General features: G+C 39.7%; 1 protein-coding gene across 6 annotated transcripts in view; it reads left to right on the top strand.

The window, feature by feature from the left end:
* The window catches only part of PDE8B (phosphodiesterase 8B), a 274,179-nt gene that overhangs the window by 234,710 nt on the left and 11,626 nt on the right, over nt 1–27,843 (top strand). For all 6 annotated transcript variants that reach the window (XM_053907256.1, XM_053907255.1, XM_019462938.2 and 3 more), the window contains exons 11-17: nt 6,941–6,983; nt 10,944–11,021; nt 20,072–20,148; nt 21,585–21,749; nt 23,803–23,848; nt 24,268–24,403; nt 25,298–25,496. In XM_053907256.1, coding sequence (XP_053763231.1) covers nt 6,941–6,983; nt 10,944–11,021; nt 20,072–20,148; nt 21,585–21,749; nt 23,803–23,848; nt 24,268–24,403; nt 25,298–25,496 — 744 coding nt within the window. The remainder of the gene's footprint in view (nt 1–6,940; nt 6,984–10,943; nt 11,022–20,071; nt 20,149–21,584; nt 21,750–23,802; nt 23,849–24,267; nt 24,404–25,297; nt 25,497–27,843) is intronic.

Genomic DNA, 27,843 nt, shown 5'->3' with positions numbered 1-27,843 from the left:
AAATTATCATAGCTTTGTAGCCTATCTTGAAATCTGAGATTGTGATATCTTCAGAGTTGTCCTTTTAAAAAAATTTTATTTATTTTTAAAAAGAGAGTGAGTGCAGACAAGGGACAGACAGAGAGGGAGAGAGAAAATCCCAAGCAGGCTTCACACTGTTGTCATACAGCCTGACATGGGGCTTGATCTCACAAACCATGAGATCATGACCTGAGCCGAAATCAAGAGTCAGTGCTTAACCGACTCAGCCAACCTGGTGCCCCCACATTTTTTTTGTCTTAAGATTGCTTTGGCTATTCAGGGTCTTTTGTGGTCCCATACAAATTTTGGTATTTGTGTTATAATTCTGTGAAAAATACTGTTGGTATTTTGATAGAGATTACATTGAATCTGTAGATTGCTTTGGGTAGTATGCACAATTTAACAATATTCTTCCATTCTATGAGCATGGAATATCTTTCCATTTGTTTGTGTCATCTTGGATTTCTTTTATCATTGTTTCACAGTTTTCAAAATGTAGGTCTTTAATCTCCTTGGTTAAATTTATTCCTAGGTATTTTTATTATTTTTGATGCAATTATAAATGAAATTGTTTTCTTAATTTCTTTTTCTGTTACTTTGATATTAGTGTGTAGAAATGCAACAGATTTTTGTATTTTTTTATCCTGCAAATTTACTGAGTTCACTCATTACTTTTTTTTTAAGTTTACTTATTTATTTTTGAGAGAGTCAGAGGAAGAGTGACGAGGCAAGGAGGAGAGAGAGGGAGAGACAATCCCAAGCAGGCTCTGTGCTGACAGACTCACAAGCTGTGAGATGATGCCCTGAATTGATACCAAGAGTTGGACAGTTAACTGACTGAGCCACCCAGGTGCCCCTCACTTATTACTTTTAATAGTTTTTTTTGATGGAGTCTTTAGGATATTCTATGTATAGGATGTCCTCTGCAAATAGTGACAGTTTGACTTCTTCCTTACCATTTCGATATATTTTATTTCTTGTCTGATTGCTGCGAGTAGGACTTCCATTATTATATTGAATAAAAGTGGTAAGAGTGGACATCCTTGTGGTGTCCCTGATCTAAGAGGTAAAGCTCTTCGTTTTTCACCACTGAGTGTAATGTTAATTGTGTTTGTCATAGATGGCATTTATTAAGTTGAGATTCTCTCTATACTCACTTTGTTGAGAGTTTTTATCATGAATGGATGTTGCATTTTGTCAAATGCTTTTTCTTCATCTGTTGAGATCATGTGATTTTTATTGTTCATTTAGTTGACATAGTGTCATTAATTGATTTCTGGATATTAAACCATCCTTGAATCTCCTTCTTCATCAGGATGCATGATCCTTTTAATGTATTGTTGAATTCAGTTTGTTAACATTTCGTTGAAGAATTTGCATCTATTTCTATCAGGGATATTGGCATGTAGTTGGATTCCGTTGTTTTTCTAGGGCCTTTTTCTCGTTTTGGTATTAGAGTAATGCTGGCCTTGAATATGTGTTTGGAAGCTTTCCTTCTATTTCCCTCATTCTTTTGGGAATAATTTGAGAAGAATAGGAATCCCCTAAATGTTTGGTAGAATTTGCCCAGGAATCCACGTGTTCCTGGACTTTACTTTGTTTGGAATTTTTGATTACCAATTCAATTTCATACTAGTTACAATCTGTTGACATTGTCTATTTCTTCTTGATGCAATTCTGGAAGATTGTATGTTTCTAGGAATTTATCCATTTCTTCTAGGTTGTCCCATTTATTGGCATATAATTTTTCATATTTCTGTTGTGTGAGTTGTTACCTCTCCTTTTTCATTTCTGATTTTACTTGGGTCCCCTTTTTGTCTTAATGAGTCTGAGTAAAGGCTTATCAATTTTGCTATCTTTTCAAAGAACCAGCTCTTGGTTTCAGTGATCTTTTCTATTTTTTGTCTCTATTTCATTTATTTCTGCTTTTCATTATTTCCTTCTCCCTACTGGCTTTGGGTTTCCTTTTTTTTTTTTTTTTTTTTTTTAGTTCCTTTCGGTGTAAGGTTAGATTGTTGAGATTTTGTTTGTTTTTAGAGGTAGGCTTGTATCACTGTAAATTTCCCTCTTAAAACTGCTTTTGCTCTCTCCCAAAGATTTTGGGCCAATATGTTTTCATTTTCATGTGTCTCCACATATTTTTTTGATCTCCTCTTTGACTTCTTTGTTGACTCATTGGTGGTTTAGTAGCATGTTGTTTAGCTTCCATGTGTTTGTGGATTTTTTTTCCATTTTTTTTTTCTTGTAATTGATTTCTAGTTTCATACTGTTGTGGTTGGAAAAGATGCTTGGTATTTTTCAGTTTTCTTAAATTTATTGAGACTTGTTTTGAGGCCTAACATGTGATCTGTCCTGGAGAATGTTCCATTAAGTACTTGAAAAGAATGTGTACTGTATTGTTTTTGGATGGAATGTTGTGTATATATCTGTTAAGTCCATCTGGTATAATATGTTGTTCAAAGCCACTGTTTTCTTACTGATTTTCTGCCTGTATGATCTATCCACTGTTATAAAAGTCTCCTACTCTTATGTCAGATTTTTGTCAATTTCCTTCTTTAGGTCTGATAATATTTGCTTTACATATGTAGGCGGTTCAATATTGGGTGCATAGGTATTTAAAATTGTTATGTTTTCTTGTTAGATTGATGTTGGGTATGTAGATACTTAAATTTGTTGGTGCGTAGGTATTTAATAGTATTATGTCCTTTTGTTGGATTGATCCCTCAATCATTATGTAATGCCTTTTTCTCTTGTTACAGTCTTTCCTTTTAAAGTCTACTTTGATATAAGTATGCTACCTGGCTCTTTTTTTCCACTTTCATTTACATGGGATATCTTTTTCCATCCCTTCATTTCAGTCTGTATGTGTCTTTAGGTCTGAAGTGATTGTCTTTTAGGAAACATATAGATGGGCCTTGTTTTTGTTTTTCAGGTGTTTTTTTTTTTAATCCATTCAGTCACCCTATGTCTTTAGATTGGAGCCCTTAGACCATTTACATTTAGAATTAATTATTGATAGATATTTATTGCCATTTCCTTTTGTTTTCTGGTTGTTTTTCTAGTAATACTCTATTCCTTTCCTTCTCTTACTCTCTTTCCTTGTGATTTCTTATTTTCTCTAGTGTTATGCTTGGTTTTCTTTTTCTTTTTGTATATGTGTATCTATTACAGGTTTTCCTAAGTATGTAACAGTCTATATTAAGTTGATGGTCACTTAAGTTTGAACACATTCTGAAAGAACTTTTACTATCCCCCCTCCACATTTTGTGTATGTGCACATCTTTTTACAAATTTTTTTTTTGTGAATCCCTTTGCCTTTTGTAATATTCTTGTTTCTAATTATAGTCCTTTCTTTTCTACTTAAAGAGGTCTTTTTAACATTTCTTGTAAGGCAGGTGTAATGGTGATGAACTCCTTTACTTTTTTGTCTGGGAAATTCTATTTCTCCTTCAGTTCTGAGTGATAATTTTGCTGCACAGAATATTCTTGGTTGCAGGGTTTTTTTTTTTCCTTTTAGCACTTTGAATATGTGATGCCTCTCCCTTCTGGCCTGCAACGTTTTACTGAAAAATCAGCTGACAGCCTTATGAGGTTTTTCTTGTACATAAATATTTATCTCTTGCTGTTTTTCAAATTCTCTTTGTTTTTAAACTTTGACATTTTGATTATTAGGTGTTGTGATGTTCATGATGTGGAACTCTCTGTGCCTCTTGAAACTGGTATCTGTTTTGTTCCCCACATTAGGGAGGCTTTCAGCTATTATTTTTTTCAAGTAAGCTTTATGCTGTTTCTCTCTCTTCTTCTTCTGGGATCCCTATAATACTAATGTTTGTTTTCTTGACATGGTCAAAGAGATCCCTTAACCTATCCTCATTTTTAAAAAATTCTTTTTCCCTTTTGTGGTGCGGTTTGGGTGTTTTCCATTACTCTGCCTTCCTGATGGCTGATTCCTTCTGCATCCTCTGATCTACCGTTGATTTCCTCTAGTGTATTTTTCATTTCAGTTATTTTATTCTGAAACTCTGATTGGTCCTTTTTTGTATTTCTCTTTGTTGAAGCTTTCACTAAGTTCGTTCACTGTCATCTCCTTATTTTGTTTGACTTTCTATGTTTGTTTTTGTGAATTAGGTATAACAGCTACTCTTCTAACCTAGAAGGAATGTTGTGTATTGTTATCCCCTGTGTAGACTGTGTGTACCTGGTGTCGTTGGCTGAGTAGAGCTGATGTGTGCATATTCTGAGGCATTCCTGAAACTTTCTGCACAGGGGATGCCCTGGCGGGACACCTGAAGCTAAAGTGGGTGCAAGCCATGGGGTTTCAGGGCTCTCCACACAGAGATCACCCTGGTTCAGGCTGTACTTCTCATTTTAATTCTCTTGCTATGTCTACACCATCCACAGTATTGAATTCATAAAAGCCATCATTAGGGTTGGAAATCACCTTCTTTCAAATTCTTTTTAATGTTATTTTGACCTCTTCCCATGAAACACCAATATTCTTTTTTTTAATGTTAATTTATTTCGAGAGAGAGAGAGTGTATGCAGGGGAGGGGCAGAGAGAGGGAGAATCCCAGGCAGGCTCCATGCCATGAGTGCAGAGCCCAACATGGGGCCTGAACCCACAAACCGTGAGATCATGACCTGAGCTGAAATCAGGAGTTGAATGCTTAACCAACTGAGCCACCCAGGCGCCCCAAACCATCAAGATTCTTAATGGTGACAGGGGTGCTGTTGTCATGCATGGGCATAGTTGACTTATCTCTCTTCCTGCCCTACAGTCCTCAGGCCCATGTTCCCTGCTTGGCTGCCTACCAGAGAACAACAAACTATGGAAATGCTCATTCTCTGTTTACTTCCTCAGTGAGCATGACCAAGAATTATGAGAAAATAATTTTAGTGGAGTCATTCATGCCAAGTCATAAATGACTGGTGGGTTTAGACCTCCAAGAAAAAAATTCAAATTCTTAAAGATTTTTTTCATCCAGGTGAATCTTTAGTTGTAAAAGGGTTGTGGGGAAGGACATTATTCAGAAGAGTAATGTAGATAACCTGAGTGTGGAAGCTCTGATAAAACTTAGCACAGCTGGAGAGTAAGCAGCAAAGGTCCTTAGGCACCGCACCTGCTGCAGTGGATCATGAAATGAGTCATGGAATAGGATCCTGGGTGGCAGGTGCTAACCTTGCCCTGCACATCCTCTGTTTGTAGAGCAAGTGACATCGAAGGGTATGTCCCGTCTGTGTTACTGTCCCTAGAAGAGAATCCAGCAGAGTTAGATGAGCCATTTCAGGGGCAGCAGTTGTGGAGGGGGTGCAGTGAGTTCACCTCCAAAAGTGCCAAATGCCACATCCTGTGTGGAGAAAGATAGAAAGGAAGCTGCCTCAGAAGATGGACCTGGTACCTCTCATCTTTCCTCCCTGTTGCCTTTTCTCCCATCTGGGACCAAGGCACTTCCATACTAAAGGCAGAGTTGGGCTATGTGTATACTAGACCTAGGGCTTCATCTGGCTTCATCTAGACAGAACACAAAGGCCACATTGACCTTGTAGGAGGTCCACAGTTCAGTCATCTCGCCTGTGGGGGTCACCAATAGACGAGCCAATGGCCTTTTTAGGTAATCAGGGAAGTCATAGGACTTTGTTCCTACGGGAGAGATGTATTGTGATTCAGAGAGAAAAGCTAAATATTTAAAGATAACTTGCTTTTGAGCTAAAGTTGATTGAGAAAACAAGGCAAAAGTTGTATTCATTTGATAGAGTATCAAAAATTCACACTGTACTCATCAGTAGCTTTGTAACAAATGGTCTTCATCTGTAAAGAAAATATATAAAGCAACCATTCACAGAAGAAATAACAAGGTCCCATAATTATGGATCCCATTTTTATGACCTGCTATGTGTCATAGCCCTCAGTCACATTTTGACATGTCAGTTTTGACATTTTTAACATGTCAGTTTTACATGATTATTTTTCAATGGTTCAGTCAAGCTGGAACGTTGTACCCGTTATCTGATATATAGGCAACTTGTGGCTATTTATTACAGCTGATATTGCTAAACCATACTAATCTTCCTTCATAGTACCACACACTCACCTGTCTTGTTTTTCAAGTTAACTTATCCCATTCATTGAGTGGCTGCAAAGGCTTGGTTGTCCAAACGACTGGAAGGAGGTGGAGTTAGCAGCAAAGGAGCATGATTTTAAGCGTGATACAGCTAAATGCAACTTGGTAACAGTGTCTCACTTATAAGCAGAAAAAATGCAACATCCCAAAGCATGTATATTGTTTTCTAGTGTTAATGACTTCATTCATCATTTGATGGATATTTAGTGAGCATTAGCATAAAATCATTAGCACACACAAAAAATCTGATAATGAGAAGGAAGTAGGTGTTAAGCTACATCAAAAGTTCAGATCTTGTTGTGAATACACATTTTGTAAAATGACTCTGTCCATAATTGAGGAGCATTGGAAGAGATTTTTAGGATGGTTTTTTTGAAATCCTGGGCTTAAATTCTGATTGTTTTTATACTACAGAAAAATTTTATAACCCATCTGAAATTTAAATTATGTTAGCTTTATAAAAATTTTTTTGTTACGGCTTTTTGTCTTTCTGCATTTCTGCAAATGGTCAAAATGGGAACAGCTGAGTGGAGGTGTAGATGCCCTGGGTAAAAAGTGCATCCCTTGGGTATCTCCTTGCTCTCAGGTTCAGCCATTCTATAAGTGTCTGAATGTAATAGAGCATTTATAGTATTATCACTTGATGTACATCTTTCATCTGTTTATATTATCTGTGTAACTTCTTGATTTCTTGAGTCCTCAGAGCTTTTTGATTAAATTGTTTGGCTGGAAATGTAGCTAATACCATATTTAAAATTTCTTTCTCTTGTTTTACCAAACTTTTTGAACAACTTTAGATTCACAAGATTCATCGTGATTCAGGAGACAATTCTCAGACAGGTGAGAATACTTCAATTTCACTCCACTGGCATTTGTGGGTTCAAGTCTGTAAATTACTCTGAAGAAGTGTAGATTGACACTCACCACCCCAGAATATGGATTACTAAAATCTGAGTGTGGATATTGGAAGGCTGGAGAGCCAGCATAAAAGCAGAATCCCTTCAAAAGTTTGGAATCTTCATTCATGGCAACCTTTTCTACTGAATGCCTTTATCATGCTGGTTTTATTTTACTGGCTGGAGACCATATAGAGCAGATACACCTTAAAAAGAGAGTGGCCAGAAGTCCAGGAGAGAGACAACTGTTGTTACACCCTGGTCAGGCTACTTGTTCTTCGTAGCTGTTGGTGTCTGTCTAATTAGAAAATGTGGGTTAGCCTGTTATGGAAGTCCAGAGCACTGAGGTCCCATTTCAGTCCCCACTCCCTTGCTTTATACCTTGGGCAGTACTCTGTCTGACCCTTGGATTCCTCAACCCTCAAATGAGGAAATGACTAGATGACTTCTATATTTGAAAGGTCTGGATTTCTCTGATCATTAGAGGCAAAATTCAGTCTATCAGAAATTTAAAATTCTTATTCGTGTACACACACACGATATTCTTTCCTCTGTTAGTGGTTTTCCCAACCATTAGTGCATAAAGTTAGACCCTGGGCTACCTATTTAGTCCCTCTCCTTGACTCGAGGATGGGACCATATTTTAACATACTCAGACTCAATTTCATCTTTCTGAGCTTTAGTTTCTTCACTTGTAAAATGAATTAACAATGTGCATCTCATTGTTATGAAAAATAAAGGAGAAAGTGTATATAATATGTGACTGTACCTGCCATTTAACTCTTGGATATCCTCCTTCCCTTCCTCTACCCTTTTCCTTCCTCTGCCCTTGCCCCTCCCTCCCTCCCTCCCTCCCTCCCTCCCTCCATGTCTCTGTCTCTGCCTCTCTCTCTCTTTATGTTTTAGTTTATCTCTTGTAAGAGTATTATTTTAATGAACTTATTAGGCGCCAAAAAATGTTGCAAGCATTTTCATATCCTTTACTGTGCCCAGCCTTGCCTTGCACATATTAGGTTCAACAAACGCTCCCAAAACATTGATAAATTGGAACTATCCCATCTTACAAAACATAGGTTCCACTGTTTGACCTGCTCTTTGACTTGGAGCTACCTACATAATCTCTCCAAGTTTAAGTTTTCTCACTGGTAAAATGAAGACTGTACTATGTACTTTCAGAATTGTTGTAATGATCACATAAGATAATTTAGATTTAAAGTAAATATTGAAGCACAATGTCTGGTGCAGAGAAGGTGCTCAGTAAATGTTCGCTATTTTTTTTAATTGTTGACACTATATCCCCTTTTGCCATTGAATAAAGTTATTTAAATTTCCTTTATCTTTGTTTTCTTTGGTCTGTAAATTCATTCCAAAGCATCTCTTGGGAGAATGAATAATGAATTATTCGACTTAAATGGCCTTTATTGAAGAATAATTTCTCCAAACTATTAGTAATTTCTGTTGCTACATTCTCTTAATTTCAGCTGAGATAATATCAGGAAGAACAAGAATTATATATCTTGGAGTAATTTCTAGTGAATGATTTAGTATTCAGCTAGCCAGGCATGGTCACAGTCATGAGACTAACTTCCCTACTTTGGTTTTATTTAGAAACTACATTTTGAGGAATGAGGTTTTTTTAATTTTGAATTTAATCTTTTTAAAAAAAATTTTTAGTGTTTATTTTTTGAGAGAGCATGAGCAGCGGAGGGGCAAAGAGAGGAGACACAGAATCCAAAGCAGGCTCCAGGCTCTGACCTGTCAGCACAGAGCCCAACGTAGGGCTCGAACTCACGAACCATGAGATCTTGACCTGAGCCGAAGTTGGGCGCTCAACCCCACTGAGGCACCCAGGCACCCCAGTCTTGAATTGGCGCTCAACCCCACTGAGGCACCCAGGCACCCCAGTCTTGAATTTAATCTTAAATCTTTATTCAGTTAGATTTAATTTATTATGTGGTAAAGGCTAGGAATGTATATGATTATTAAGTCCCTGAAGAGGCTAAAAAGGAATGTTTTGCGAGTCACCACTGTTAGTTTTTCAGGGTTTGAAAGATGCCATATGATCCTAACAATGTCATTTAAAGTACTACTACTTATAGGTGTCTTTACAAATACTGAAACTCCTATCCACGGCCAGGAAAATTATTAAGGCAGAATCCACAAGACAAAGCCATATGTATGGTTAAGGTGTTTAGATCAACTTCATAATAATTCTGCTTTTGTCTTTAGCTGTATATAATTCAAGTTTAGTTGATGATTTAACTTTTTTAATTGAATCAGAATTTTTAGGACTCTAAAATAGTTAAAAAGCTGATCCAGAAAAAAAGTGAAAACAGACAAGAGAACATTGTCAATGTCAGTGTCAACAGACAATATTATAACCTGATCCCACGTATGCCTAGAAAGAAGGTATATTTGCAAATGACCAGATGTAATCAATACCACCAGCCAGTACAAACTACATACTTCCTGTGTAGCAGGCACTGTGTTAAGTGCTTTGCATGGATTAACTCATTTATGTCACACGGCAACTTAAGAATGAGATGCTGTAACCATCCCCACTTGATAGATGTAGATGTTGAAATACAGAGAAGTTAACACTGCCAGGGTTATACAGCTAGTAGATGATGGCATTCTGGAGACTTGAATTTTGGCAAGTTGGCTCTGGAACTGGTTCTGTTATCTACTGTTCTCTCTTGTGCCTTTTTTTGGTGTTAATAGACAATTTTTTTTCATATTATTTATTTATTTTGAGACAGAGATTGAGAGTGGAGGAGGAGCAGGAGGAGAGGTTAGAGAGACAGAATCCCAAGCAGGCTCCACACTGTCAGTGCAGAGCCTGATGTGGGGCTCACACTCATGAACTGCAAGATCATGACCTGAGCCGAAATCAAGAGTTGGACACCTAGAACTGACTGAGCCCCCAGGCCCACCATTAATAGACACTTCTCCAAAGAGCATTATTGCATCTTTTTCTTCTTTCTTGGAATATGAACACTTATTGATGTATAAGAAATATATTCTTCCTGCTGGAACCTGCGTGTGTGCCTCCTGTCTTTGCACAGTGGGGAACAATTCTGTGTTACGATTAAGTTTCTCTCCTTGCTACTGGGTTACTCCCACAAGAAGCCAATGCCCTGAAAATGCATGTTTCTGAAGGTAATTCTGCTGCCCTGACATTTTTGTCTCTTTGTCCTCACTCCATGCTTCAATATTTCATTAATGTGACAGCACATTTTGAGGGTTAAAGTCAGCAAAGACTTGTGCAGAATTGAAGTGCTTTATTCCCCTTAGAAAATAGGGACAGAAGTGAGTTGTGGAAATAGTTGGGATTATAAACCTGCCTTTTCTTCCCTTCCTTCCTGGGATTTTCACTATGCCTCATTTGATGAAATCACATCCTAAGGAGAACCTAGAAGACCATCTGGTGGGCTGACCTTTCAGAGGGGCCTAAAATTAGTCCATAGTAGATTCTCAAATAAATTCAAGTTTCTTTGTATTTCACTGGTATTTTACTTCTGCAAATATCTCTGTAACAGCCTTCCTGACCCAGTTACATTTACTGTCCTTCAGGTTGAAATGAACCCCCCCCAAATTTCACCCAAGTTTTAATACTTATTTTTTAAAAAGGTATTTTATTAATGGAACTAAAGAACTCTTGATAAAAAGCCTATTACCATTACATAACAGCCGTAAGAAAAGAGTATCATTTTGCAATTAATATGATTGATAATTCTGTGTTGTTGATGAGTTGAAGAGAAGGTGGTTTGCTGTTTCTTGAAAGTATTTTATAGTGCTTAAAAAGGAACCATGTTTTCATTGGATAATGAGGGGGAAATGTGTCTAAACTTCACCTGTAAATAAGCTGAAAACTCACCTTCCATTATTAACTTGAAATCCTTAGAGTCTCATTCATTTAGATACAAGAACAGGAGGAAAGAGTCCATTGATGTGAAATCGATATCATCTCGAGGCAGTGATGGTAAGAAGTTTTTCAGATTTCTTGGCCTTTTTAAAGTATAGAAGATGACAGAGGAATATACTCAAGAATTTGTCAGCATATAAACAAAACCCCAAGTAGCAGAGTTTTAATACATCTTGCTTTTTTACGCCATAAACTGAAAAATTTTTAGCACTTCTTACTCTTTTTTACTTTTTATAGTGTCTTCTCTTTGAAATGACTCCACACTTGTTCCATGATGGCCTAAACTGTGTTGAGCCATATAACCACCAGAGCAGCTCAGAGTTTTAATAGCTAGGTCATTTTTTTAATATAATAGCTAGATCATTCTTAAGTGAGAGTGGGAGAAAAGGAACTGCGGAGTCCTGACTTCCCAACTTCAACACTTCCCAGTTTTCAGTGTACCTGTTACACACCCTTACCCTTAATAAAATGTCATAGAAATACTGTGGGACATAATTTAGCACAACAGTTCTGCTCTGCTAAACATAATTTACCAAAACATTATTTGAGTTCAAGCACGCCTTAAGGAGGAATCATTTGGATTTGCAGGGAGGGGGGAAAGTCCAAGATGACTTTGAAATTTCATTCCTAGGTACCTGGGAAAATATGAGTAATATTTTCAGAAATAGGAGTCTCCATGTATGGCCATGTGGGGGGTTGAGGAGAAAATGATTATTTTTATTTTAATGAAGATGCCAAGGAAGCTAAAATACAAGACTAGTACTGCGGGCTAGAGGTGTGGATTTGGGAGCCCTAGGGGTGATAGATGATGCTTTGAGCAGAGGAACATCTGTAAGGGGTGTGGGGGGGGGGGGAGGGAGGGAGGGAGGTTGGGGCAGGGGAAGAGAGAGAGAAGAGAAAAGAAAAGAAGGTCTAGGTTCTAGATTTGAAGGCATTCTTTCAGTTAGAGGAGAGGCAGGAGAAATAGGGCCAAGGAAGAGCACAAGAGAACTGGGGGTGAGCCACGAACAAGAGGGTAGCAAGAGAAGGGAGATGGCCAGCAGTATTATATGCTGCAGAGATCAGTGAGCTTAAGCACCGAGAACAGATTAGTGGATTTCACTCATCCATTCTAGGGGCATGAGGAGGGGTGGTGAGTGACTGTGATAGAAAGGAGAGAAGTAGGATGGTAACTTAAGGGAATAAACTGGAAGGGCAAGTGAAGGACTTTTCAATCCTATGGGTCACAATGGGAAACCTGATTATGAGGGAAGTGGGTAAACTAGGAAGGACTGAAGACTTTAGAGACAAGATGAATAATTCATAGAGGAAAGAGGATAAATCATAGGGCATGCAAAGGATAGGGGCCAAAAATGTAAAACAAGATTAACTGAAATATTTTCAGATGTAAATAGAACATTTTAGATGGACAGGATAATGGATGAGAGAATTTGAACTAGATTAGCCCAGTTTTCAGTGTAAAGTTTGAGATGGGACCATCATCTCTCCAGAACATGGAGAAGTAGAGGTTGCAAAGTACAGAAGAAGGCTGTAATGATGGCTGAGCAGCAGGTAAGCTTTCTTGATATCGGCTAGATTAAGTTATCCCATTTGTAACATGAGGATTTTATCCCTCCTTCCTGCCTCACAGGCAATGGTAGGATGAGCTGATGGGATCAGAGCTCTTACTGATTTATTTATTTTTAGGTTTATAATTATTTTTTAAAATTTTTATATTTTATTTAAATCCCAGTTAGTTAACGTGTAGTGTAATGATGATTTCAGGAGTAAAATTTAGTGATTCATCACTTACATATAACAGGGGCTTTTAAGGTAGTTTCTCCCTTTGGAATTTTTACCTACATGTAAGCATTACCTGTTCAAAACAAACAAACAAACAAACAAAAAACAATGGAGAAGATGGCTGAGTAGCAGGAACCTTACCTTATCCCATGGATACAGCTAGATAAAACCCACATCAGTATAAATAACTCAGAAAATAACATGAAGACTGGCAAAACAAACTTCACAGCTAAATGTAGAGAAGAGGCCACAGAGCGGAGACTAGGAAGAATAGAAACATGTTTGGGAGCTAACAGACCCATGGGAGGGAGGGATGGCAGACTTGGAGAGAGGAGAGAAATAGAGCCTCATGCCAGGCACCCCAGGCACAGGGAATCCCCATAACATTTGGCTTTGAAAGCGAGAGGGGGGAAATTTCATGAACTCTTACAATTAGCAGGCTTAACATCTGACCTTTAAAAATCAGTCGGCTCTGAGAGAGCTGGAAGGATGAGAGGAAACGGAATCTCTGCCCTTATAGAAATAGCACAACAGACAGCCCCTCAGAAATACAGCATAGAAACGACATCTTGAATAATGCCTGGAGTATACTGGAGGGAGGTTACTGTTTAGTAACCGCAGAGAGTGTGCTGGAGGGGCAGGGATTGACCATTGGAAGACTTCTCCAGAAGCAAAAGAGCTGGAAAGCCACCATTTTCCTCTCCCACCCCCACAGCCTAGATACATGGATACCTGCTGGAACCACCTTAGTGCTCACACTCAATACCTAACTTGTTAACAGTGCATCCCACGCTTGAGTTTTCTTGCAAACTCACCCTCTCCAGCCAGGCTCCGCCTCTAGGTCTCTTCACACTGCAGACCCACACAAACCCTGCTAACACAGTGTGACCCATCCTCATGCTTTCCTCTGGACCTGCTCCCTCCCGATAGACCCTTGGCCAGAGCACATCCAAAGCAGTGCCACAAGTGTGGCATGTGCAAGCAGCCCCAGTAGGACCAGCACCCTCCAAAGTGACTCCTGCCCTGGGTAGAGGTGAAGATAACCACACCCACCAGTCCAAGTACAGCCAGGCACATTGCTAGGGGCAGAGATCTGGTCCGACTGCAGGCCTTGCCTGCCAACAAAAGCTTCACAAGGGACAACACAGGCAAAGTGCCCTGAAATTCACTGACACTGCTTCTCTGGAAAATCCATGGACTGACCCAAACCCGAGGTGGTCCCAGACTGGCCTACTAACAACACAGGGACCAAACAAACCCTGACCACAACAGGAAAAGAGAGCCATTGCAGTCGACTGGTCCAAAGGAAAAAGCAGTTCAATCATAACAGCAGGGTGCACACAACAAATAGGAGACATTCCTCAAGTGCCAGGTTCTGGTGAACAGAGGACAGTGCACTGCAGGGCACTACAGGACCTCTTCTTCACAAGACTACAACTTTCAAGAGCAGGAGTTGTAGGTGACTTCCATAACACACAGAAACAGAGAGTTAGACAAAATGAGAGACAGGGAAATATGTCCCAAATGAAAGAACAGGAAAAAATCACAGCACCAGAGTTAAGCAAAACAGAGAAAAGAAATATTACTGATAGGGAATTTACAGTAATGATCATAAAGATATTCACTGGACTTGAGACAAGAGTGGAAGATCTCAGTGAGACTCTTAACAAAAAGAAACCATAAGACTGCAGATGAGGAACTCAATAACTGGAATTCAAAATACACAAGGTGGAATAAATAGTAGACTAGAGGAAGCAGAAGAACCAGAGATTTGGAGAATAGAGTAATGGAGAGCAATCAAGCTGAATAGGAGAGAAAAATAATAATTAAAAATGAAAATAAGACTTGGGGAATTATCAAGAATAATAACATTCACATTATAGGGATCCCAGAAAGAGAAGAGAGAGAAGGAAGCAGAAAATGATTCTGAAACAATAATAGCTGAAGACTTCCTGAAGTAGGGTCAGGGAACAGAAATCTAGGTTCAAGAGGCACAGAGAGCACCTAACAAAATCAACCCGAGGAGGTTGACACCAAGATGGATAGTAAATTGTAAATATTTATGCATCCAACATGGGAACACCCAAATACCATAAAGTAGTTAATAACAAACCTAAAGGAACTAAACGATAGTAATACAATAATAGGGGACTGTAACATGCCACTTACATCATTGGACAGATCATCCAAACAGAAAATCTACAAGGAAACAATGGCTTTGGATGACACACTGGACCAGATTAATCTAGAGATGTATTCAGAACATTCCATCCAAAACTAGCAGAATACACATTCTTTTCAAGTGTAGATGGATCATCTCCAGAATAGATCATAAATTAAGCCACGAAACAAATCTCAACAGATTCAAGAAGATCAGAGTCATACTATGCATCTTTTCCAACCACAACACCATGAAACCGGAAATCAACCACATGAAAAAAGCTGGAAAGAACACAAATACAGAAGGTTAAATAACATGCTACTAAACAATGAATAGGTCCATTAAGAAATTGAAGAGTAAGTAAAAAAATGCATGGAAGCAAATGAAATTGAAAACACAATAGTCCAAAATCTTTAGGGTACACCAAAAGCAGTTTTAAGAAGGAAGTTATAGCAATACAGGCCTACCTCAACAAACAAAAATCTCAAACAGCCTAACCTTACACCTGAAGAGCTAGAAAAAAGAACAAATCAAACCCAAAACCAGTAGAAGAAGCAAATAATAGAGCAGAAATAAATGAAATGAAAACAAAACAAAAACAATGATACTGGGAGATGGCTCTTTGAGTAGATCAACAAAACTGGCAAAACTCTAGGCAGACTCATAAAATTAAAAAAAAGAAAGACTCAGAATCAGAAATGAAAGAGGAGAAGTAACAACCAACACCAGAGAAATACAATAGGAATAGACTCAAAATTATATGCCACCAAACTGGACAGCCTAGAAGAAATGAATTTCTAGAAACAAAGAACCTTCCAAAACCAAATCAGAAGGACATAGAAAATTTGAACAGGCCAGTTACCAGCAAGGAAATTGAATCAGTAATCAAAAACTCCCACCAAATGTCCAAGACCAGACAGCTTCACAGGCGAATCCTACCAAATATTTAAAGAAGAATTAATACCTTTTCTTCTCAAACTATTCCAGAAAAATCAAAGAGGAAGGAAAGCTTCCAGATTCATTCTATGAGGTCAGCATTTGATTACAGCAAAATCATATACATGCAACACAAAGAAATAAAAGGCATCCAAATTGGCCAGGAGGAGGTCAAACTTTCACTCTTGGCAGATGACATGATATTCTATATGGAAAACCCAAAAGATTCCACCAAAAAACTGCTAGAATTGATTCATGAATTCAGCAAAGTTGCAGGATATAAAATCATTGCACAGAAATCGGTTGCATTCCTATACACCTACAATGAAGTGACAGAAAGATAAATCAAGGAATGATCCCATTTACAGTCGCACAAAAAAACATAAAATACCTAAGAATAAATCTAACCAAAGAGGTGAAAAAAGTATGCACTGAAAACTATAGAAAGCTTATAAAAGAAATTGAAGAAGATACAAAAAAATGGAAAAAGATTCCATGCTCCTGGATAGGAAGAACAAATACTGTTAAAATGTCAATACTACCCAAAGCAATCTACATATTCAATGCAATGCCTATCAAAATAACACCAGCATTCTTCACAGAGCTAGAACAAACAATCCTAAAATTGGTATGGAACCAGAAAAAAACCCAAATAGCCAAAGCGATCTTGAAAAAGAAAAAGCAGGAGGCGTCACAATCCCAGACTTCAAGCTATACTCCAAAGCTATAATCATCAAGACAGTATGATATTGGTACAATAACAGACACTCGGATCCATGGAACAGAGTAGAGAACCCAGAAATGGACCCACAAACGTGTGGCCAACTCACCTTTGACAAAGCAGGAAAGAATATCCAATGGAGGGGCGCCTGGGTGGCTCAGTCGGTTAAGCGTCCGACTTCAGCTCAGGTCACGATCTCACGGTCCGTGAGTTCGAGCCCCACATCGGGCTCTGGGCTGATGGCTCAGAGCCTGGAGCCTGCTTCTGATCCTGTGTCTCCCTCTCTCTCTGCCCCTCCCCCATTCATGCTCTGTCTCTCTCTGTCTCAAAAATAAATAAAAAAACGTTAAAAAAAAAAATTAAAAAAAAAAAAAAAGAATATCCAATGGAATAAAGATGGTCTCTTCAGCAAGTGGTGCTCGGAAAACTGGACAGTGACATGCAAAAGAATGAACCTGGATCACTTTCTTACACCAAACAGAAAAGTAAACTCAAAATGGATGAAAGACCCAATGTAGGACAGGAAGCCATCAAAATCCTCGAGGAGAAAACAGGCAAAAACCTCTCTGATCTTGGCCACAGCAACTTCTTATTCAACACGTCTCTGGAGGCAACAGAAACAAAAGCAAAAATGAACTATTGGGACCTCATCAAAATAAAAAGCTTCTGCACAGTGAAGGAAACAGTCAGCAAAAGTAAAAGGCAACTGACAGAATGGGAGAAGATATTTGCAAATGACATATTAGATAAAGGGTTAGTATCCAAAATCTATAAAGAACTTATCAAACTCAACACTCAGAAAACAGATAATCCAGTGAAGAAATGGGCAAAAGACATGAATAGACACTTCTCCAAAGAAGACATCCAGATGGCCAACCAACACATGAAAAAATGCTCAACATCACACATCATCAGGGAAATACAACCAACTGAGGGTTACTGGAGGGGCTGTGGGAGGGGGGATGGGCTAAATGGGTAAGAGACACTAAGGAATCTACTCCTGAAATCATTGTTGCACTATATGCTAATTTGGATGTAAATTTTAAATAATATTTTAAAAAATCATATACAAACACTACAAAAAAAGGGAACAATAGGCCTATGTGTCTAATGAACTTAAATGCAAAAATCCACAACAAATTGTTAATAAACTGAATCTAACAATACATTAAAAAACCATTGACCACAATCATGTGAGACTTAATTACTGGGATACAAGGGAGGTTCAGAATTTGCAAGTCCGTCAATGTGATACATCAAGAAGAGAAAGGATAAAAATCATATCGTTTCAATGTAGAAAAAGCATTTGACAAAGCATAAACTCCATTTATGCTAACCCTCCACAAAGTTTAGAGGGAACATAACGTAATAAAGCCCATATAAAAACCCCACAGGTAACATCATACTCAATGCAAAAAAATTAAGAGTTTTTCCTCTAAAATCAGGAATGAGACAAGGATGTCCACTCTCACTTTGATTCAACACAGTACTGGAAGTACTAGCCACAGCAATAAAACAAGAAAAAGGAATAAAAGGTATCCAGATTGGTAAGGAAGAATAAAACTTTTACTATTTGCAGATGGCATGATACTATATATAAAAAATCCCAAAGACTCCACCCCAAAACTAGTAGAACTGATAAACGAATTCTTTAAAATCACAAGATTCAAAATCAATGTACATAAATCTTTTGCATTTCTCTACACTACTAATGTAGTAGCAGAAAGAGAAATTAGGAAAACAATTCCATTTATAATTGCACCAAAAATACAAAGTACCTAGAATGAACTTAACCAAGGAGGTGAAAGATTTGTACTATGAAACTAAAACACTGATGAAAGAAATTAAAGATGACACAAATGAATGGAAAGATATTCCATGCTTATGGATTGGGAGAACAAATACTGTTAAAATGTCTATACTACCCAAAGTAATATACAGATTTAATACAATCCCTGTCACAATACCAGCCACATTTTTCACAGAACTAGACTAAATTATCCTAAAGTTTGTATGGAACTACAAAAGACCCCGAATGGCCAAAGCAGTCTTGAAAAAGAAAAAAGTAGAAATATCACAATCCCAGATTTCAGGATATAATACAAAGCTGTAGTAATCAAGACAGTATAGTAATGGCACAAAATAGATACATAGATCAGTGGTAGAGAATAGAGCCCAGGAATAAACCAACAATTATATGGCCCATTAATCTTTGACAAAGGAGGGAAGAATATGCAATGGGGAAACATAATCTCTTCAATGAATAGTGTTGAGGGAACTGGAAAGCTGCCTGCAAAAGAATGAAACTGGACTACTTTCTTACACCATTCACACAAATACATTCAAAATGGATTAAACACCTAAATGTGAGACATGAAACCATAAAAATCCTGGAAGAGAGCAGAGGCAGTAATTTCTCTGACATTGGCTGTAGCAACATTTTTCTAGATATGTCTCCTGGGACAAGGGAAACAAAAATAAACTATTGGGACTACATCAACATAAAAAGCTTTCACAAAGTAAAATATACTCAAGAAAACTAAAAAACAAGTGAATGGGAAAATATATTTGCAAATGCACATAGCCAATAAAGGGTTGTATCCAAAATACATAAAGAATTTACACAACTCAACAACAAAAACAATCTGATTGAAAATAGGCAGAAGACATGAAGACATTTTTCCAAAGGACACATACAGATGGCCAAAAGATACTCAACAGTCCTCATCATCAGGGAAAAGCAGAACAAAACCACAATGAGATATCACTTGCCACCTGTCAGAATGGGTAAAATCAAAAATATAAGAAATAACAAGCGTTGGTGAGGACGTGGAGAAAAAAGAAGCCTTGGCACTGTCAGTGGGAATGCAGATTGATAGAGCCATTGTGGAAGACAGTATGGAGGTTCCTCAAAGAATTACCATAAGATCCAGTAATTCCACTACTGGGTATTTACCCATAGGGGAAAAAAACCCACTAATTTGAAAAGATATATGCACCTCTATGATTACTGCAGCATTATTTACAGTAGCCAAATTATGGAAGCAGCCCAAGTGTTTATGACATATGAATGGATAAAGAAGATGTGATCTATAAATATATATCCTTATCCAGTCCCATGGCCAGAAGCTGGGAACTGAAAGTTAGGAACTGTCAAAGTTGGGCTTTGGTGATTTATAGTAAAGTGAGTAGGGTATATTAGGCTGTTGAGATGGGGCCTCAGGATCCCAATTAACCTTCTCTGAAATTTCCCTTATGGAACTAATACTCCTAAAGCCTTTCTTCCGTCATAGTTCCAGACCAAACCACACTTTCTAGACTTGGTCAAGTAGTGGCTGACCTCTCAACCTTTTAGGATTAAGAGATGTGTGAATCCTTTGCTTTGTGGAGAGCCCTGGGGATGTAGTCCGGTGAGAATCAGGTCCCCAGTCTGTGAAGGGCTCCTTTGCTATATTTAGCCAAGCTGAGCCACCAGAACCAGATACAACTTTATTTACTTCTCCCCAGCACCAAGCCTCCAGAATCGTCGCTATCCATCCATGGCAAGGATCCATTCCATGACCATCGAAGCTCCCATCACAAAGGTGAGTGACAGCTGCTGCCTCCACTCTGCAATCAGGGCTGCCCAGCACTGGGCTCGTTTCTACAGACAGACATGATAAATGACTTGTCACTGATAACACAGAGTTTACAGTCTGGTAGAGGAAGCAGGTATTAAATAAACACGTAATTAATTTGTAGTTCTAAATTACACTGACTGTTAGTAAGGAAAACAATAGTGTTCTAAGAGAAAATCAGATTACGGCTCTATTTACCTTAGGTGAGATGATCAGGCAGAGTCTCTCTCTAGAGGAAATGATGCTTGAAGTAAGAACTGAAGCATGCAAGGCTGTTAGAAGACGAGGTGGGAGAAGAGAATTCTAGGCAGTAGGCACAACAAGAGATGAAGCATAGAGGTGAGAGAAGGAGGATTGGAGTATTTGAAGACTTGAAAGAAAGTTCGGGTGGCTAGAGCTTGGAGGGCAGAGGGGAGAAGATGGTGACATGGAGCTGTAAGGAGGGGTTCGTATTTTAGTTTCTGTGCAGTGGAAGCCACTGAAGAGTTTCAAGTCGGGGAATGACATGATCCAGTATGTTTATTAAAAGGAACACCCAGCTGCCATGCAGAGAATGGACTAGAGATGGCAAGAATGAAAGAGAAGAGGCCAGTTAGGGGGCTTTTCCAGAATTCCAGGCAAGAAATGGTGGTAACTGTACTACAATCAAAGCAGTGGAGTTAGAAATGAATAGATCAAGAAATATTCAGGGATAGAATCGATTTGGACGATGAATAACATTATCAGGGTGATAGAGAAAGCTGTTTGTCAGCTGGGGCCACCCAGGTTCTGAGTTTGAGCACAGGTGGATAGAAGTTGTTTTGTTTTGTTGTTGTTTCGTTTTTGTTTGTTTGTTTTTCCCTCTAGTGTAAAAACCAGAGAAGGAGCTCTTGTCTCACTTTTTTGGTCCACTTTTTTCCTTGCTTTGGGGAGAAGGGAGCAATATCATGAATTTAGTTTGGGACATGTGAACAAGATATTCCAATAGATATGTCACATGGGTAATTGAATTATACAAACTTGAAGGTCAAAAATGAGTTCCGGCAGGATATAAATTTGAGAGCCCTTGGCATTGTAGGTCCTATGTGTCCAAACTCATAGGAATAGCTGGGTTCTGGAAGCACTGTGGAGTGAAAGGCCCCGTACCCATCTCTGAGGAGCTCCAACCTGCAGGAGACAGCTAGAGAAGGATCAGCAAAGGAGCTGAAGGAAATGTGGTCTCTGAGGTGGGAGAACAACCGGGAGAGGTTGGGAGGAAAGGCATGTTGCAGTAAGAATGGAGTGGTTCCGTGAAAACCCGGCTCATTTTGAACAATAAAATGTGTCACTCTCTGATTTCTTTTGGGTTGCAAGCATGTGTTTGACTTTTGGGAATTAGAATTCTTATATTCTCAAATTTCTTCTTTCTCTCTTTATTTCCTTAGGTTATAAATATAATCAATGCAGCCCAAGAAAACAGCCCCGTGACAGTAGCAGAAGCCTTGGATAGAGTTTTGGAGATTTTACGGACCACGGAACTGTATTCCCCTCAGCTCGGTACCAAAGATGAAGATCCTCACACCAGTGATCTCGTTGGAGGCCTGATGACCGTGAGTGATGAGGAAAAACTGGAAATGCAGGGAGACAACATTAAATGCCCTTTAGAGCACATATAACATGTAACATTTAAACTTGCATATAGTTGCAGAAACATCCGCTGTGGGGGCTAACATCAGTGTAATCAGAAGCATCCGTGTTAAAATTTCTGGATTATATGTGTGGTATAATTCAAATATTTCTTGAATTTACCTTTCCATGAAGCTAACTGATTATAGCGATGGGAGACAGTCCTTCAGAATCCTCATTATAATAAGGAGCAAAGAAGCAGTTGATTGAAGGCTAAATATGCACCACGGGACCCTTGTTTACCTCTCTCCCTTGACCTGGTACAGTATTGGATTGAGGGTTATGGGTAGGTTTCCTTGGACTACAGGCTTTTTATGTAATGAAAGGGTTTGTACTTAGATTATAGCACTAGTTCCCAAAATCTCAGCTCTAGAATCTTCTCTTTAAATAAAAAGTTATATAGAAGTTCCCTTTATAATCCAGTAAAAGCAGAGCAGAGCTGTTCTGGCTCCATAGGGGAGGGAGAAGGAAGCACCCCCTCCCAGCACACCAATACCACCACCATTTATTTGTGACCACCAAGAGTAGCTGATTTCTAAGGACTCGTGTGTTCTAGCGTTTGGCTGTAATCTGTTTGGCTGTAATCACCATCTATCAGCAAGTGAAGAAAAAGAAGAAGATTCAAATTACTCATTTGTAGTTCTTATCAGAGGGTGAAGCTCGAAGAATTCTTGGGGTGAAACAGACTCCAGGAGCATCTGAGAGTTTGACTTTGAAGGTTTGTGTCTAGCCCTGTCACCAAATGCTGAGCGTTGACTGGCTTTCTAGTCCATTCTCCCTGTTCTTGCAAAAGGTCTTCGATGAGCCTGTAATTTGAGTGACTTCCTGTTCCTTTTCCTTTTTCTGGGCTGGCCTTGGTCATCCCATCCCAGTGCAGCACAGGCTTCAGCTCTGGAGAACGCTGGCAACGGCCAGTCAGGAGGGCAGCCACAGCACCGCATCAGGAGGATTTCAGTTTCTGGAACCAAGTCATCTGCTTCTTCCCCCTGTGGCCATACCATCTTGTGGTTCCTCTCCGGGTCCTGCTGTGAGGAACCAGTGTAGGATTCCACTTACTTTTATTTAGTTTTAGAGAAGAGGAAAAAGAAAGGCAAAGAAGAAGCAGGGGAGTGCCCTGTGATACCTACCTTAGAGGCAGGATGGTTGTAGCCATTGTCACCTACCTATTTATAGAGTTTTAAAAGTTCAGCTCTTGGCCTAAAGGTCCCAAGGTGTGACTTCAGGGGAGCCCTTCATTAATACTTTAAACCTTAGCACACACTTTCTAGGGAGACAAATAAGCAATTATAAATGATTTTTAAGCAAAGATCTAAATAATTAGGCACTCAAGGGTAGAAAGTGGAGGGAAGCGGAACTGACATGCAAGAACATCACCAGCCTAGTAAATGGCAGATCGTTAGGACTCTTTCCACTCCCTTAGGTTGCCCTTCCAAAGATCTCAAATCCAGAAAGTTTTCTTCTAAAGGCCAACTGCAGTGTTCACGTTGCGAAGCAGAAAATACAGTTGGAAAAAAAATTTAGATACTAATCAAAAATTAGCCCAACCTTTTTAAAGCTTTACATTAAATCATCCCCAAAATGTGGCCCATGGCTTTGGGTCCCCAGTATGTAAATCTGAGAACACAAGAATAACATAGTACCTAGAAGGGTAAGTGGGATCTCTTCAAAATAACCTGCATCCGAAAGCAAGATCCCTTCCGTGAGTTCACTAATGTGGCTTCAGGATTCAGAAGACAAGGATGGTGTGAGAAAGGCAACGAAGGCAGCTCAGAGGTCAGGTGTGAAACCTGAATGAAGTCCTATCCATTTTACTCTCAATTCTCCATCTCCTGGGGCTAATAGCTGTGGAAGGGGGAGTGTCCTCTGTCTTCTGGATACTGTTCATTTCGAGCCTCATCTTTGGCTAATGGAAGAAATGAGAGAATAATGATAACCGCGTACAAAGTATGCTTCTAATAGTAGCTTTCTTTATTCCAGGATGGCTTGAGAAGGTTGTCAGGAAACGAGTATGTGTTCACTAAGAGTAAGTTGTCATCTGTCCACTTGTTACTGATAACCTGTCTCCAGCCTGTGCCTTCTCCAGTGTTGTGATTTTTGTTTGGGGAGGGCCTTGATGTGGCTTGCTGTTGGTCTCATTGGAGTTAACCATCTCTGTAGTCTGCACTTGAAACCAGGTCTCCTAATTAAAATGACTTCTGTGAGCACTGTCAGAATAAGAATTGCAGCTCTGTGTACATTCAGACAGACAGCTAAATGGAATTACTTTTTTATTTTTATTTTTTGTTGGGGGAAGTTTCAAGAGAAGATCCCTAAAGTGAAAATCTTAACCCTTGGAAGTTCAAGACTTCTTTCTAGTAGCAACCATGAAGATGCTAACAAATGTTTGGGGGCACTTAAGATTCCACAATTAACCAGCCTCCTCAACCCCGTCTGTTTGCTCAGATGTGCACCAGAGTCACAGTCACCTTGCGATGCCAATAACCATCAACGATGTCCCCCCTTGTATCGCTCAATTACTTGATAATGAGGAAAGTTGGGAGTTCAACATCTTTGAATTGGAAGCTGTTACACATAAAAGGTATGTGGCTTCTCTGGCTGCAGGTGGGGAAAGATTGATGGCCACGCTCAAGACTTTCACATCTGGAAACTTTGAGGGAGACGTGAGTTCTTGCCACAAGAAACCTCACAGGTTCTACTTTTCATGCCTTGCTGGGATGTCGCACAAGCAGAGACTGTGGCCCCTGAGTGAGCTCCTTTATGGAGACAGAGTGGGTAAGATGTGGGATTAGCCTGGTGATGACCCAGGATGAGGACATACTGAGTGTCCCTTTCACATTTATCCAGGCCGTTCCTTTGTGCTAGTGAGCCGAGAGTTCCAAGCACTGTTGGCCCCAAACTTGTTGAAGCTAGACCTTACAAAATAAATTTGAAAGCACTACAGACTTGACTTTTGTTCCATCCTGTAGGCAGGGAGAAGATTAAATAAGTCAGAAAGTCCTCTTCTATAGTAGGAGACAGCTACTTTCAAGGATGCTGGTCTATAGCATGTGAATGATTCTCACCTGTAAATCTAAGTAATATGATTTTAAATGGTAGGACTCTACTGACACCACTGCCCCTAGGCTCAGTAACTTTGTGAGGCGACACAGAGGAAATACAGAGGTTATATGGAAGTAGAGATGGAGAGGGACTATCAGGGATCTTTTTTGGTTGCTAGAGTCACTGAAGGCCGTCTGAGTTTAAGATAATCGAGAAATCATTTGGATTGACCACCATGAGGCACCTAGTTGTAAAGAAGTGACTGATGAGGAGATGCTCTATCTCCTAATTTAGGGAGGGGATGTTTTTTAAGCTCTTGTTCATGCGGAGTAAACATCACAAGAAAAATGCCTCTATTCCCCAGTGTCATCAAAGAAAGCAGTTTCTAGACCAGTGAACACAATGAATCAGGGTCTGTTTTCCTGTTTTCCAGGCCATTGGTTTACCTGGGCTTAAAGGTATTTTCCCGGTTTGGAGTCTGTGAATTTTTACACTGTTCTGAAACTACTCTTCGGGCCTGGCTCCAAGTGATTGAGGCCAACTACCACTCTTCCAATGCTTATCATAACTCCACCCATGCCGCCGATGTCCTGCACGCCACTGCCTTCTTCCTCGGAAAGGAAAGAGTAAAGGTAGAATTTCGGTATCATGATCTAGTTACCTGCTTAGATTGGAGGTCCAAGAGCTCAATCCTCATAAACATATAAGGCAAATAACCATTTATGTATATATAAATTGCAACCAATCTCATAGTTCTTTATCAAATTAACTTGTCATGTTGGTGTTGTAAAGACATGGCCTTTGCTTCCAGCTCTCCCCTCTTGCAAAGGCCTAAAATAATAACTGATGCCACTGTAGACTCCCTTCCAGGCCTGGCTGATTCATGAACCTGTTCTCCAAGTATTCACTGGGAGCCCGTTGTGATACTGAATTAGAGGACAGGACTTAGTTATTACAGCAAATGGTTACTAGGTCTAGAGGTTACATTTTAGGATCACAATTTGGCCATTGGTGCCTGGTAACCCAGACAGGAGCCACTCAGCATTCTACTAATATACATACATATATACGTGTGTGTTTTGTGTAGGTGTGAATGTGTATATCCTACATTAATGACTTGCATAATCATTCTGAAGGAGGTCCACGTCCCTTAATCTTAGTTAGAAGCACCTGTACTGCTATGAATAGGTGCTGATTTATAGGACAGCCCTACGTACACCCCATGTACAGCTGGCAAGAGATCTCCATCTCTCCTCCTTCCCAACTACCATCACTTGCAGTGAAGCCTGTAATTCCTTTGCTACAGTTAAAACTGAAGCTTAGAATGTAGATGCCCCTGCGAGAAGTACTATATAGACACTGCAATTCCTGTCAACCTCCAGCGGCCTGACGTTAGATCATATCCTTAGTCTTAAGACCCTGGCTACTTAGAAGAGTGATAGCAGGACAGGTAGCAGGAGCTAGAAATGGGACCAAAATGGGGGAAAGAGGAGGTTTCCTTCTCAATTTTGCCAAAAGCTAATGTTGGTATTCACTTTCATCATCAGCGAAGTAAAGAATGTGGTCCAAGAATGATGCTTTTGAAGACTTTTATCACCTCCTTTTCAAAAAGGTGACCTCAGGCTTTGTTGGGATAGCACGTTCCTTTGAAGAGCTAAGACACTTTGAGATTCCTACTCCAGGCTCATGTTCCTCCATTTTACACTGCATGAAACCTTAGACAGCTGAGGCTGTGCACTGCAAAGTTGAGGGCAGGACGTAAAGATGACCCTCACTTAGGCAGAACGACTGTATAAAAATACACATTAAATGCTTGATAAATCAGGGAACTCTTGGTCACTTTATCACCTCCCATACTCTCCCTCCCCCAGGAATTTTTCTTTAGATTGTGAGTTCTAGCGTATTCAAAATCTGATTGAATTTCTCAAGTAGCAATAGAAACAAGGCTAAGACTATAATTACTTCAAATTCAAAAGACATTTTCTGACAGTCTTGCCAGAGAATCAGGAAATTTAGAACTGCCAGGAACCTTGGAGAAGTAGGTGGAGGGGGCTCCTTATCTCCAAGGTTGAGTCAGCAGCCCCAGACCACTGGTTCGTCCACCGTGAGGCATTCTGAGCAGGATTTAATCCTGGGGACTCTTGTGCCAGACCTGCTGCCACTGATGAGGAGAGTCAGGAAAATGTGTTTTTACCGAATACCCATCCGTCACCCTCATTTCTTTATGCTCAGACTAAAAATCTTTTTTTTTTTTTTTAATTTTTTTTTAACGTTTATTTATTTAAAAAAAAATTTTTTTTAACGTTTTATTTATTTTTGAGACAGAGAAAGACAGAGCATGAACAGGGGAGGGTCAGAGAGAGGGAGACACAGAATCTGAAACAGGCTCCAGGCTCTGAGCCGTCAGCCCAGAGCCCGACGCGGGGCTCGAACTCACGGACCGTGAGATCGTGACCTGAGCCGAAGTCGGACGCTTAACCGACTGAGCCACCCAGGCGCCCCCAGACTAAAAATCTTGATATCACTGTGACATAGCTCCACATCCCCACCCCAGTCAGCTGGATAACATGTCCAGAGCTGACCTTCCCCTTGAATTTGTCACAGATACTCTCTTCCCCCTACTCTTCCCCCTACTCTTCCCGATTCCCAGGAACCATTGCAACCAGAGTGCTCAGGGTAGCCAGTGCCCTGTTGTTATTCTCTGGGTGTAGGTGACCGTCGTAGGGAAGGAACTGTTTGAAAGGCTCATCTAAAATGGGGGCCAGTCTGGCCAGTTTGCCTCAGGGTGATCCAAATCTACTCCCATTGGTTAAAGAAGGCAAAAATAGTGCAGAACTCTCTGCATCTCCAAAGGTCTGAAATTTCTCCTCTTGTGGGTTTGGTGAGGAAGTTTTCTTCCGCAGACGGTCCCTCCCTCCCACAGGAAGGGCTTGCTTCTCCCATCTGCTGGGGGGGGGGGGGGCCCAGCCTTCTTCTCCT

The sequence above is a fragment of the Panthera pardus genome, unplaced genomic scaffold, assembly GCF_024362965.1.
Source record: "Panthera pardus isolate Hobbes unplaced genomic scaffold, ASM2436296v1 HiC_scaffold_2, whole genome shotgun sequence".
Taxonomy (NCBI): Eukaryota; Metazoa; Chordata; class Mammalia; order Carnivora; family Felidae; genus Panthera; species Panthera pardus.
Note: the sequence above shows the minus strand (reverse complement) of the source record. Positions and strands in the feature narration are given on the sequence as shown.